The 13,027-nt window shown below is 35.3% G+C and overlaps 2 protein-coding genes across 2 annotated transcripts in view; one reads left to right on the forward strand and one right to left on the reverse strand.

Moving 5' to 3' along the window:
- Window positions 1–930: 930 nt before the first annotated feature.
- LOC128015965 (actin-binding Rho-activating protein-like) lies at window positions 931–4,045 on the forward strand. The gene is made up of 2 exons (XM_052600241.1): window positions 931–1,638; window positions 3,392–4,045. The coding sequence occupies exons 1-2, from the start codon at window positions 1,060–1,062 to the stop codon at window positions 3,827–3,829; spliced, it is 1,017 nt and encodes a 338-aa protein (XP_052456201.1). The 5' UTR covers window positions 931–1,059; the 3' UTR covers window positions 3,830–4,045.
- A 1,965-nt stretch (window positions 4,046–6,010) lies between these two features.
- Window positions 6,011–13,027, reverse strand: part of LOC128015966 (regulating synaptic membrane exocytosis protein 4-like) — a 28,311-nt gene continuing 21,294 nt past the window's right edge. The window contains exons 3-6 of the mRNA XM_052600242.1: window positions 12,059–12,171; window positions 11,065–11,166; window positions 10,642–10,781; window positions 6,011–9,087 (exon numbers count right to left, since the gene is read on the reverse strand). Of these exons, the coding sequence (XP_052456202.1) occupies window positions 8,869–9,087; window positions 10,642–10,781; window positions 11,065–11,166; window positions 12,059–12,171 (574 nt within the window). The 3' untranslated portion in view covers window positions 6,011–8,868. The remainder of the gene's footprint in view (window positions 9,088–10,641; window positions 10,782–11,064; window positions 11,167–12,058; window positions 12,172–13,027) is intronic.

Genomic DNA, 13,027 nt, shown 5'->3' on the forward strand with positions numbered 1-13,027 from the left:
CAACTGGTGACAAAAATGTTACAAATGTAAGCAAAAACGTCAAACGTTCTATTAAATCTATTAATGTTATCATGAATTATTCTAAATGTTTATCATGACCATGGCTGCATAAGAAAATGGTCAATTCTGGCTTGTAAATGTCTCTCAAGTATCGATTTTAGAAACATTATTTGTCTTTTAAATGTTATCATTGCAGCACCCTGCCTGGAAAATATTGCAGAGTTTGATGAAAAATGGGAAATATTATATGGCTAGTTACATTTTATTATTTTAATTTATCATACCTGTGCGTGACCTTATCAAAACAGGTCTGCAGCCCATTTTTTGAGGTTGGCACACAGCAGTTATGAACCATTTCTTTACGCAATATCTCTGCAGTAACCTATTTGCTTAATGGTTAGCCTTATGAAAATGTCGAGCAGATTAATACTCTAATTATCCCATTCACCATTTTATCAGCAAGGTTGTATAAATGAAACAGAGGGGATGTGCAAATCCAAGGCTCATCCTAAGTTTTTCTTCAGCACGACTCCTGCTTAAAATAGCTTGGCTTGCGCTTTGAGAACAGGCCTGTGTATCAATCAACAGAAGCGCGCACATGCACAATTCAACACCCAGTCTGCAAAAATAGATCATCACACTGAGTTCTGGCACGTTGTACAAAAACATGCCATGGCAGTGGAGAAGAGCATGCATTTGTAGTCGTTTCATCAGGATCTATAGGCGTCCTTGAGCGGTTTTATGGTATGGTGAGATCATGGGTGCATCTAAAACAAGAGACGCAGTCAGAAAAGTTTTTTGCATGGTTGCACAGTTGGACAGAAGTGTTTTTGGTTGGTCATAACATGGCCACCTGTTATTCAACTGGAGAAATTCCATTCGCATGTTTGGGGTTACAGTGGACACCATGTGCATCCAGAGAAATTTAACACCGCCCACCTCAGAGGACACTTCCTCATTCCATTCATATAAAAGACACTGGTGACCACCAGTAGCATCCAAACAGATTACAAACCTTGAGATTTGAACCTCACCAACCAGGAAAACACAATAAGAGCCATGAGTACAGCTGCCGTCCAGCAAAACCGGCCATTTAGCAGAGCCGTCAGAAAGATCAAGGTGGCTTCAACAGTGAACAGCCTTGCCAAAAGCTGGCAAAGCTGGGCAAACAAAAACACCGAAAAGCAAGACATGATCCCGAGCGGATGGATGCCTGACACCATCCTTGAGGACACGAAAGACAAGCAGAATGAGAAGAGTGAGATGAAACTCTTGGTTACTCCTCGTGTGGTTTCCATAACTAGCGAAGTTGGTGAAGAGGACCAGATTAAGACAGTGACCGTGACTAAAGGCATCACGCCAAAATGTACTGAATATGGAAAAGACCTAGTGAACATCATCAAGGAGAAGATCAACACCAATCAGCTAACATCAGAGGACACCAAAAACTTTCTTGGCAATGAATCTCCCACCAGGAGACGCTACTGTGGTGGGAGAGCTGGAACTTTGGTGAAGGCGCTGGGATGCCGAAGTAGTGGCTCAGATGCTGAGGACAGTGGTTTTGGGGAGGAAGTGTCTCTAAGCGACAACAGTGATCAGAATGAGAGTGAACCGAAGAAACATGTCAACAGACAAAAGGTGTGTTTATCTGTTCAATTCAAGCTATGTTCTGGTAATTTCTGTTTGTACTGAGTGCACATAGCAAGCTTATTAGCAAAAGCTATTTTCACTAACTCTGCCCACAATTGCTTAGCTATTATAGCTTTAGTTTAGCATTAGTATAGTGTTAGTATAGTGTTAGTGTATTACTTCTGTACACACTTAAATTATAGTGGCATATAATAAAGACATTAATTCTAAATGGCAAGCCTAAAAACAAATTTAAAGCAAAACTGATACTAGCGGTTTGTGGCAATGATGATTCTGCTAAATTAATAAATGTAAATGTAAAGAACATTTGGGAACATTATGCAAATATTTCCACATAGTGACATAGATATGTGGGGGCGTGTTTAAACAAGGTGTTTTAGGGGGCGTGGCAGAGTCTAAACTTTGATAAAGAATATCTCTTTGGATTTGAGACTTAAGTCTTTGCAACTTTACAGATCTTCTTCATGCACAAAGAGCTTGTAACACTCCAGAGAGAAAGGAAAATTTGAAATAGCATCATATGATCCCTTTAATTTAAATGTGGTTGTCTCTCTGAAAGTACTCACGAAATCTATAGTTATAAACGTGTTTTGATAGTGAATCTTTTGATGTTTTTGAATGACTCTTTAAATAGTTGAATACAAGTTTCTTGGTTGAAAAGATGATATTTTTTCCCTATTAATAATTGATGGCAATCTTGGCTTTAGAGCATTAGAACAAGTCACAGTCCAACTGTACCGTCACAGCAGCATAATGTTCCATCATAAACTCAATGGAATATATGCAAATAAAAACACTGATGGATCATTTTACTCTGACCTTTGAAAAGCATCATGCTGACCCTCAACTTGATGAGTGAGATCCATCACAGCTGTGTCGATCTGGTATTTGTATATCACCAGCTTTCGTTTCACAGGACGCATTAGCACGGGTTCAGATGGCGCCCATGTGAAATTAGTGCCCCTTGAAGACAACCTGAGAAATATTTAACATTAATCCTCAGGCACGTCAGACAGACAGTAGTGTAATTTGACTGTCTGGTGACAAGCCAGGTTGTCTACACCTTAAACAAGATATGGATAATATATTATTGTAAAAAAAAAAATATGTTTTAAAGTCCAAATTAAATCCAATTTTTTTTTTGTCTTTTAAAGTGAATTATTATTCTTACTATTAATGTTTATTGTTATTATCATTATTAATACTACTAGTAATTAATAATTAATAACCTCTGAAGTCTTTTGTAGATGATGTCACCCTGATGTCTCTTAATGACTAATGGGTGTTTTTGGGTGTAACATGCTATAAACCAATCAGAGTTTCATCTCTAAAAACCTTTTTAAAAATGTTGCTGCTGCTGCACATCCCTGTGTGTGTGTAATAAGTATATTGTAGGCTTGTTGTGCACCTGTCTATAGGCGCAAATTACTAACAGGCTTTTGAATTAACAGAAAAAATATTACGCCAGACTTTAGACCAGGTTTGAGTTGGTCTATGGGGCAGTTTATTTTCAGTTCCTCAAAATAGCAATGCCCCAACAATGCACCTGAACACACCTCTTTTTTAGACTAGCATGCCCATGGGTGATAAATGGGGCACAAATGCATTTGCTATTTAAACTAGCAAAAACACCTGCGCCACGCATTGCGCAGGGTGTATGATAGGGCACTAATTCTTTAAAACATACACTTTCTGATGTGAATCAGTGGTCATGAATAACATATGAATCTTGTCCTCTCAGATTAAAATAACTACGATGAATGACTTGAGGAGCAAGTGGCAGCGGTTCGCTGAAGACCACATTGAAGGCCAGAAGCTCAACCCTTTCAGTGAAGAGTTTGACTATGAACATGCCATGGCTATTCGACTCCAAAAGGGTGACGCGGGATACGGACAACCCAAAGACGGATCCAAAACAGCCCAGCGCGCCGATCGGGCTCAAAAACACATCCACCGTGAGATGGAGGAGATGTGTTTTATCATACGCAGCATGGGCCAGCAGGATAAAGAGGGACGTATCTACGTCACTTTCGGCCGCCTGTTTGACCGCTACGTTAAGATCTCTGATAAAGTTGTGGGAATTTTGTTACGCTGTCGCAAACACAAGATGGTGGACTTTGAGGGCGAGATGCTCTGGAAGGGCCAGGATGATGACATTATAATCACATTACTAGAATAATGTCCCAGAAAGTTGTTAATGCTGCATTCAAGTCCTCCTGGGAAGTTTGTACTTATGAGTTAACAAGTTGTAATTATGATCTTAGGTGCTATCAAGTCACTTTGGTTGGAACACGATGCGAATTCAACTTTTCTACATAAAGTTCAATGTTTTTTTTTTTTTGTTTTTTTTACTCTACATCTACAAAATTATGAATAAAGAGGGTGCATCATTGTTTTTGCTTTTTTTCTGTTTTTATTCAATATATGATGTTGATTGAATTATTATGCATTCTTTGGTAATTATAGAATAACATTTTGTTTTGGATATGTATCTTATGTAGTTTAATTGTACATGACAAAACATTTTTTTTTATTAATTTCAAATTTACTGTCAATACAGATACTTTGACACGCTCCAAATTCAGAGTTTCCCACTCGTAGTAACGACTTGTAAATATGATCTAACTGACATGACCTGAATGCACCATAAGTTGCATTGTTAAAAAGTAACTAATTATTTCATGAACTTTATTTTTTACAGTATCTCAGCTGTTTTCAAAATACTTTTGCTTTTGCACTAAAAACCTACTTTTTCAAACAAGTATTTGTGTAGCATGTCAAAATGGTTCATTGCTTTTATTTTATGCATATTATAAGTGTATAGTTAAACTAACTACTTTCAAATTGAGTGTAGTTAAATGACTTTAAGTTAGGTTCTAGATATCTAGTTTCAAATTAGTCCTCTATTTATAATTTATTTCTAGCAAGACGAAATGTTAGAACCTTGAGAACGTTCCAGAAACCTGCTGAACGTTCTGTGATGAACATATGCTCTTCTATGTCCATTCTGGTGCATGACCTGGTCTGAAAGCGGATTTCGTTTTAGTAGTGAGGAGATTTATATTTGAGATGGTGAAAGGGCGACTCCTCGCTCACAGTTTTCACAAGGGATCTCGTGTTTGTCTCCTCACACATCAAACATCAGGCATCCTCTGAATGCTTTGCACACCAGCTTTGATGTCTAGACATGTTTTAGAAATCATCTCATGTTTCATGCTTGTAATGCAATGACAAATCAGTTTGGTCATGTGAGAATGTAGACCCTGGTAAGGTCTTTTTTTGCTTTGGTGCATCTGAACATTTTGTTAATTTGCGTCTACTTTAAGAAATTTGCTGTTGTTTTATTTGTTCGATGTTTGTGGCTCTTTTTTAATAACCTCTTTCAAAATGAAAGCATAATAACCTTCTTACAGAAGCATTTGTTGTAAATAAAACAACTATTTATTTATTTATTTGATGCTGAGTTATTTTCCTGTCAGTAAAGGATGAAATAAAAACACTTTTGTGTTACATTAAAAAAAAAATGATGAGAGGATGTCTCAATTTTATTATCATTATTATTATTATTTGTATAATTATCCATCAGTTATTTTATAATTTTTATTAGTAGTAATATTAATATAATATGTCAGTTATATAATTGTAATATTATTGTATTATAATTTCTAAAAAATAAGGTATTAATAATATAATACTTCATTCTATTAATACTATATATGTTACATGGTATATATTAATAATACTTTATTATTAGAAATTATATAAATCAAATTGTGTGTGTGTTTGTATGTATGTGTGTGTGTGTGTGTGTGTGTATATATATACATATATATATATATATATATATATATATATATATATATATATATATAAATTAGACTAATAAATAATACATAATAATTATTATTATTATCATTATTATTGTTTTTTATGTAAGAAGCTATATTCTGAAATGTATGTGTGTGGGATGCATTTGATGTATATAAAGCAATCTTTATTCTTTGTAGTTAAATCAAACAGGGACAAAATTATTCATCTGTCCCTGATTGTAAGTGGCAGTGGTTACACACACACACACATGATAATAAAAGGGCCATATCCCCCAAATACCAATATTCAGCTCAATTCCCAAATCAAGAGTGCTTGACCTAATTTTCCTCGATCTTACTCTTAAAAAGTCATTTCATATCCTGATAAAGACTTGAGTGCAGCAGGCTAACTATAACACTCAATGTCTGATTCTCTCTGCCGAGCACAATAAGCTTAACGTTATATGTTAGTAGTAAAAGGTTATCGGATGGTTTAAGGGTAAATCCACTCTTAAGACCAAGAAGCATCAGGCAATCATCAGACAATAATGTGTTTTGTAAATCAGAGTGAGCTATTTTATTCTGTATAACCATTTTCAGCAGAGTAACAATACACTAAATTGTGCATTAATCAACAGTGACATTATTTTACGAATTCAAATGTACATATAATGAATAGTAATAAGGAATTAAACAAGTATCTCCACAAAGAAAAATATCATAGCATCCAAATTTTAGGAATATGTTGATCATTTTGCCCTGTCAACTTCAACAAGTATAGTTGATATGGTAGATTAATCAGTTATAAAATTGTGTGGTGAAAAACGTGATGATAAAAGGCCATGACTTTTTATCAGATTAAAGTAATAGTAAATACAAAAAGAAAGAGAAAGACATAAAATGAATAGAAGTAAAAGCAGAATGACATTCTTGCATGCTCTTTCTCTTCTGTATTGTAAACTGGAATTGTGTTAAGACCTCTGGTTTACAAGTTAAGGCGTTACAAAACTATTCCTAATAATTCAACATGTGGAATGGAGATATTTCATTTTATATTCTATAAATCACATTCTTTCATAACATCTGGAGTTAGTTTAAAAGCAATTATATATCCAATCCAGATTGTAAAATATCAGCAATAACATCATGCTGATGTAAACAGGAGAAATGTGTTGCTTAAAGCCTAAAAACTAAATGCCAATATTGACATCCCAGACAAGACCCTGATGATTTATTGTTGTTTTGCCCACAAGTTTTCTATTTACAATAAACAGACCAAGAAATAAGATTTTTTTTGGACAGATTGACATGATACTGATTAAAATATGATATATTAAATTAATGTATATTAATCTATATTAATATACAATGCTAATAACTACAGTGCTCAAAAAGGTTTTTCCAAATCATGATTTTTTTTAGCCCATCAACACATGTTTAAAATGTGGATCTCAGACATTCAGCGCTTCGTCTAAAACCAATTATGTACTACTGTATATTGCTACATGGATGCAGAAGTTCCTAATGTGATGCAGAGACAATCTGGCTTTAATCCCTGTAACAAATAAAGTGAGCAAAAAAAAAAATGAAAATAAAAAAATCATATAGTTATTGCTTTTTAAGACAATACAGTTTGAAAGTTTTTAAAAAGATAGTGGCAGTGCTTTATATAGCCTTTGCAATATGATTATGTTGAGGGTATTTGAGGTACGTTTTTCAGTGTTAATTGAAATAATCACTCCTGAACTTCTCTGAGAGGAATAAATCTTAAAAAAAAAAAAAACAATCCTAGTTGTCTAGTGGTAAATAGTGTATTTATTTCAGAAATAGTCGAATATTTTATGTTGGACGTAAAATTTCTTGGCTATGTAGAATGCCGTTTTCTTCCCTTTCTGTGCTAATGTTTCATCATTTCAGGACGTATTTATTAATCCCCGACGCTCAGGACGACACACAGCACATCTCAGTGCGATGTAACAGCATTTTCGTTTGATCGTCCGCTGCTACATGTTTGCTCGACTGCCAGCGAAATGCTCTGTAATCCGCTATCAATCAATTCCATGCAAAATCTCATTAGATGGTGGCAAACTAAGATGCCTTTCATGCGTATGCTACTATCTAATGCTACAGCCTTATCATTGCTACTAAAGATTCTGCATCCCGTAGTCACAAATAATATCAGAGTATAAAGAAGAAAATGAACTTTGGCTTATCCCAAACTAGCAGTTACTTATAAGAAAGACATTTAAGATTATAAAGTGCAAAACTAAATTATCTTTTAATGATTAGTAATAAACTCTTAAATATTGGGCATGGTGATTAATTTGACCAATTTTTTTTTTTTTTTTTTTACATAAGTCGTCAAAAACACACCCTTATTAATGAATAAAACAGATTTCTCTCGTTTCAATATTTTTCTAAAAGTGTGTTCATTTAAATTCATCCATTTCATGTACATGGCATATACATTATGTATATAACATGTCTGTTTATGTCACTCTGCTCTCTAGATATTGGTTTCAGCCATTGATCATCATATCTGTCGACCACTAACTGTAAGTATATCATTTACTCACATGTATTATATAATCACTATGTTAATTCAGCATCTTGCATCCATTCACATTTTCCCATGTAATATTAATGGTGAAAAGCATACAATGGCATTAAAAATTCTTCATCAGGATTATGTCACCGTTCAGGAAAAGAGTTTGTAAAATTAGTCTTTTTAAATATGTGTCTGCTTAGATTACTGATTCATATCACTCAATATCGACACTAACCACAAATAAAGCCACTCGCTGGCAGCATTGGCACTGTTCAGTAATGAGAAAGACGAAACGGAAGAGACACAAACAGAAAAAGATCTGTGTGCAAACGAAATCATCGACTCTTTTCAAACTACACATATTGAATCTTTTTAAGACGTATATCTATTCTTGTATTGTTCATTACACAAGAAAATTAATGCAAACCCGCCCTTTTATTACCGATACATTCTTGTCTCTATTGGATGTCATATTGCACGAACCCATCCGTTTTATCCAATCCGCTGCAGCACCCAACGTGATGACTGCACAAACATTTACCTGCTTTCTGGAAATCAGATCTAACTCGAGGAAGTTTCCTCATACAGACCATCACAAGCTAATGTGTTGAAAGCTAAAATAAAGCCCAGACGTCTGGCCTGCATTCTTTGCCTGTCCTGAAATCTTTGTCTCGGAGGCTGAAAAAGAGCATTCCCTCTGTGGTCAATTCTGGAATATTGCAGAAAGGTCATTTGTTCTGAAGAGATTCTAGAACATTCCAGAGGGTTCCGGTGCCGCAGTCATGCACAACCAGCACTCTTAGGATCGGGGGGCTGTGAGAGCCCTTCCAGAGAAAAATAAATCTAGTGGAGTTGTTAGTCTTATGAGCGTTCACAGCACGGCCCGACGGTGCTCTCCAGAGACAGCTGTGAGCAGTGGCGGATCAGCGGAGCCATCGTAGGATCCACCATAGAAGAGGTGGGGAAAAGCTTGTACCAGCCAATCACCATGTTTGTCAAATCCAGCTCCTCCAATAGGATGCGGGCCACGCCCATGAAGCATTTACGATCCATCCGGCCGTAGTTTCCCCAAACGATGACCTGTTGCATGAGAAATGGAAGTATTATTTTATCATAAGTAACAATAAAAAAAGTACTTTTGACTATAATATTCTACATTTTTAATGTGTATACAATCCTTGTAGTTCATTTCAGAATTCTCACTTATTTATATACCATAATCCATGGTCATTATTTGTTAATGCCATCATTCTGGGTGAATAAAGAAAGAAAATAAAGCATATTTAGAAGCATATTTAGTGTCACATGTCATTCAGTTTTGACTTTGTTTTCCTCTTGCATGTTCCCCTCATTGAGTTAATTGTGTAAGTGAGTGACGTGACATACAGTAAAGTATGGTGACCCATACTCCGAATTCATGTTCTGCATTTAACCCATCCAAAGTGCACACACACAGCAGTGAACACACACCCGGAGCAGTGGGCAGCCATTTATGCAGTTGGGTGTTTAGTGCCTTGCTCAAGGGCACTTCAGTTGTGGTATTGCCAGCCTGAGACTCAAACCCACAACCTTAGGATTAGGAGTCAAACGCTCTAACCACTAGGCCACGAATCAACAAATTATTTCTACATTATAGAATTGGGGGAAAATGTGCTTTATTGTAAAGAAAATAAGGTTACAATGCAATAGGTCATTAAAATAAGCAACATTTTATTTAAGCAAAACAAATTTCTCTCTCTTTTTATTTATTTTATTTTATTTTTGACGTAATACGACGTGGCCATGTTCTTGACAGCTTTTGTGTGATTCATCCATCTTGCAGTAAACTGAAATAACTTGAATTTCCAAATATGATAATGAATTTGTCAAAATTTTGAAGAATAATTTATTTTAGATCAATCTAATAGTTCCCTTAGATTACATAATAATGACAGATGTTTGGATGGAGGGCGTCATAAACCAGTGATTAAACTTGCAAATGATGTTTTTCCCACCACCCGACGTTCCTGAACATCCTGCAGCCTGTTCTAACCTTTATTGTTTGTTGTGACAGACTTTCATAAATGTTGTCCTTAGAAAAATGTCTAATTCAGAGAGATATGAAACGTTTCCCCCTATTCCTTCACCGCTGCTAAAAATAAAGTGTTCACTGCATTGCTGTTTCTCTGCCAGTTCTCTGCAGTGGAACTAAATGATGGAGGGAATGCATAAGAAATGATCATGCACTGACATCATGTCACCTACAGAGAAATTACACCAAATTGGAAAAGACGTGGGTAAACTTTGCTGTAATTTAGAGCCTATTTTCTTTGTCATTTAAATAACTAGACAGATGCATTTGAAGTGCTTGACACCTTAATGTTTAATGCATCGTGAAATTCAAGTATAATGAAGTCCTATAAGGCAAGCAACACTATTTCTATAGCTCATACTTAGCGTTTGAGATTTAAACCACCCTTAATGCTAAATATTAAAGTACTTGGACTTTTTTTGATTGGTGGACAATAAAATGTAAGGCATTTCTAACAACCAAATTAGCAAGAGAAATCATCCAGAACTTCTTTGTAACCGCACAGCACAAGTTTTGCACAAGTAACCCACATTTTCTTCAGAAAAGGTAAAAATCAAGTTTACCTGTACAACCTTTCCCTGCGGGCTCTCGGAAAAAACAAGGACTTGATTGTAAAGGGGATCTAACGATTTCCGGACGGACTTCGTCTTCTTTTTGGCAATGCAGATGCCGTTTTCCAGAAGGTAGACTTTAATGTAGGCAGCTGAAAAAAATAAAATAAAATTCAAACGGCATCCTTGAAATAGACTAAAAAATTTAAATAACTTTGAAGAGCCACCGATTTAGATGTCGCTTTTCGATTTCCTCTCTTTTTTTCAAAACACACACACACACACTTTTGGATAATGAATATTCAGATAAGAATAGGAAAACGATCTAAGAGAAACTTGTGTATTTGAGAAGCAGTTTATAAACATTTGCAGTCAGTTTTGTCCTAAATGAATGGAATCGCTCTATCAGGCTCATCCTTCTGTCTGATGAATCACCTGGAGGGCCCTTAGATCCAGGCTTCATGATGAGTCCTCGAGCCTGAATGATCTCCACCTCCAGCTGTCCGTTCCTCTCCATTAGACCGATCTCAACATCTCCTGCAATCATCAGTTTGCACGTTTTTTTTACTAATACATTATTGAAATCAAATATTGTATCTTTTATTATTATTTAATGGACCTGAAATAACATAAACTAAAAATGAATAGTTCAATTTTTTTTTACTAACCTTAACAAAGAATAAATATTGTAACAAATGTATTGTTCATTGTTAGTTAATGTTAGCAACTAAGGTTAACCAATGAGCCCTTATTGTGAAATGTTACCAATATTTTAATAACAATGTCTGTATTTACTCTGCAAAAACATTGGTGTCTTATTTAATATTATTTTATTGATGATAAACTGATGCTCATTGGTCATTTTGGCCAAACAGCCACCATATATGTTTTGTTATTGTATATATCAGGAACTATATCTTTCATGTCACAGAAGCATACTACAATATTTGAGAATTAAACAAGTATTGGTAAGCTTTCAGTGGTCATTTCTAGAAATTAAATTCTGCACAATATGTTGTTTCATTAACCTATATTTCAAATTTAGATTCTTTAATCATACCATTGATTCGGGTTTTTGAAAATTATTTTTCATTAACATTTTTGGAAGCATCAAAATAAAAGCACATCTCTTTTCACACTCACTAATTTCTATTTTATTGAATATTTTGTAATACAAACAACCTTTTGTCAAGCAGCTCTAACAATTACCAACCACTTATTGTGCATAGAAGAAGCTGTCACTCTCCATCACTTTAGTTACATATACACATCTAAAAAGATGATGTGTGATTTGAATTATCATTTAACACAATAAAATACAAAAATGTGTGGTTTTATATGGCTAATTTTAATTTGCATTAAAGAAAAGCCTGTTCACTTGTACTACATTAACTGTTTGACGTACTGTATATACTGTAAGTGCTCTCACCCAATGAAGTTGTAGCTAGTGTCTGTCTGCCCACAAACTGAGCAGGTCCCATCCCATCCAGAAAGTCACTAAACTGGGCATCTGATGCTAAACACATTCCACTGTAGTTCAGACTAGAGGGAAGAAAACAGGACAGGGTTACTGTGAAAAGTTTCATTTTATTAATACAGTTTACTGAGATTTTGTCCACCACATATTTCGCTGGATATAGTATACAGTACACAATGCTGCTTTAAAATAATGTTCAGAACATTTTGTGTGCACTGAGAACATTTTCAGTATTTCATTGTTTTCAGTACTGACAGCTTGAATGAAGCATGTAGAATTATTTTCTGTCATTTGTAAAGGTTAATCGACATGAGATTATTTCCAAACAATTAGTTTATTTCATATTCAGCTCACCATCTCTTTAAAGAAAAATGTCTAGCTTTCAGGATTCGACAAACAATTTTATTTGGCAGAATGATGCTGTTATGTGTGTTGCTTGTGAAGGCTTTGAAGATTCACATCAGATGAGCAATGTATGACGGACATTACAAGTTTTCCTTTATTCTGCGATGGCTGAACTGATAACAGCTTAGCTCTGTGATGGGACGAGATCGATGGGTGGAAGGCACTTCTCTTTTATGTAATGAGGATAGACAGGCTTTAACCCTAACGGTGAAGCTCTGCTTTGATAGTGCCGAGTGCTCCGCTGGAGTAAAGCCAGTGCAGACGCGTATAATCACACTGCTTTCCTGTACCTAAAGGCAGATTTGACATGTATGCGGCCAAAAATTACTTCAGTATATGTGTTTCTAGAAGATGGGTCACATGCTCCATGTCATATTCACCCTCATGACCTCTTGAAACAGGACGTCTGGCCTTCATCTAATAGCACAGCAGTGACTGCCCACTTTTTCATCAGCCTTCCAAAATTATTCTTCAGATTAATTATCTCCCCCTAAAACATCTTCAATAAAGAAGCCT

The sequence above is a fragment of the Carassius gibelio genome, chromosome A6 (genome assembly GCF_023724105.1).
Source record: "Carassius gibelio isolate Cgi1373 ecotype wild population from Czech Republic chromosome A6, carGib1.2-hapl.c, whole genome shotgun sequence".
Taxonomy (NCBI): domain Eukaryota; kingdom Metazoa; phylum Chordata; class Actinopteri; order Cypriniformes; family Cyprinidae; genus Carassius; species Carassius gibelio.

Excerpts from the sequence above, each read along its gene's own strand:
- LOC128015965 (XM_052600241.1), top strand. The coding sequence starts at position 1,060 with ATGAGTACAGCTGCCGTCCAGCAAAACCGGCCATTTAGCAGAGCCGTC. Across the intron at positions 1,639-3,391 it reads AACATGTCAACAGACAAAAG|ATTAAAATAACTACGATGAA; the intron begins GTGTGTTTATCT and ends TTGTCCTCTCAG.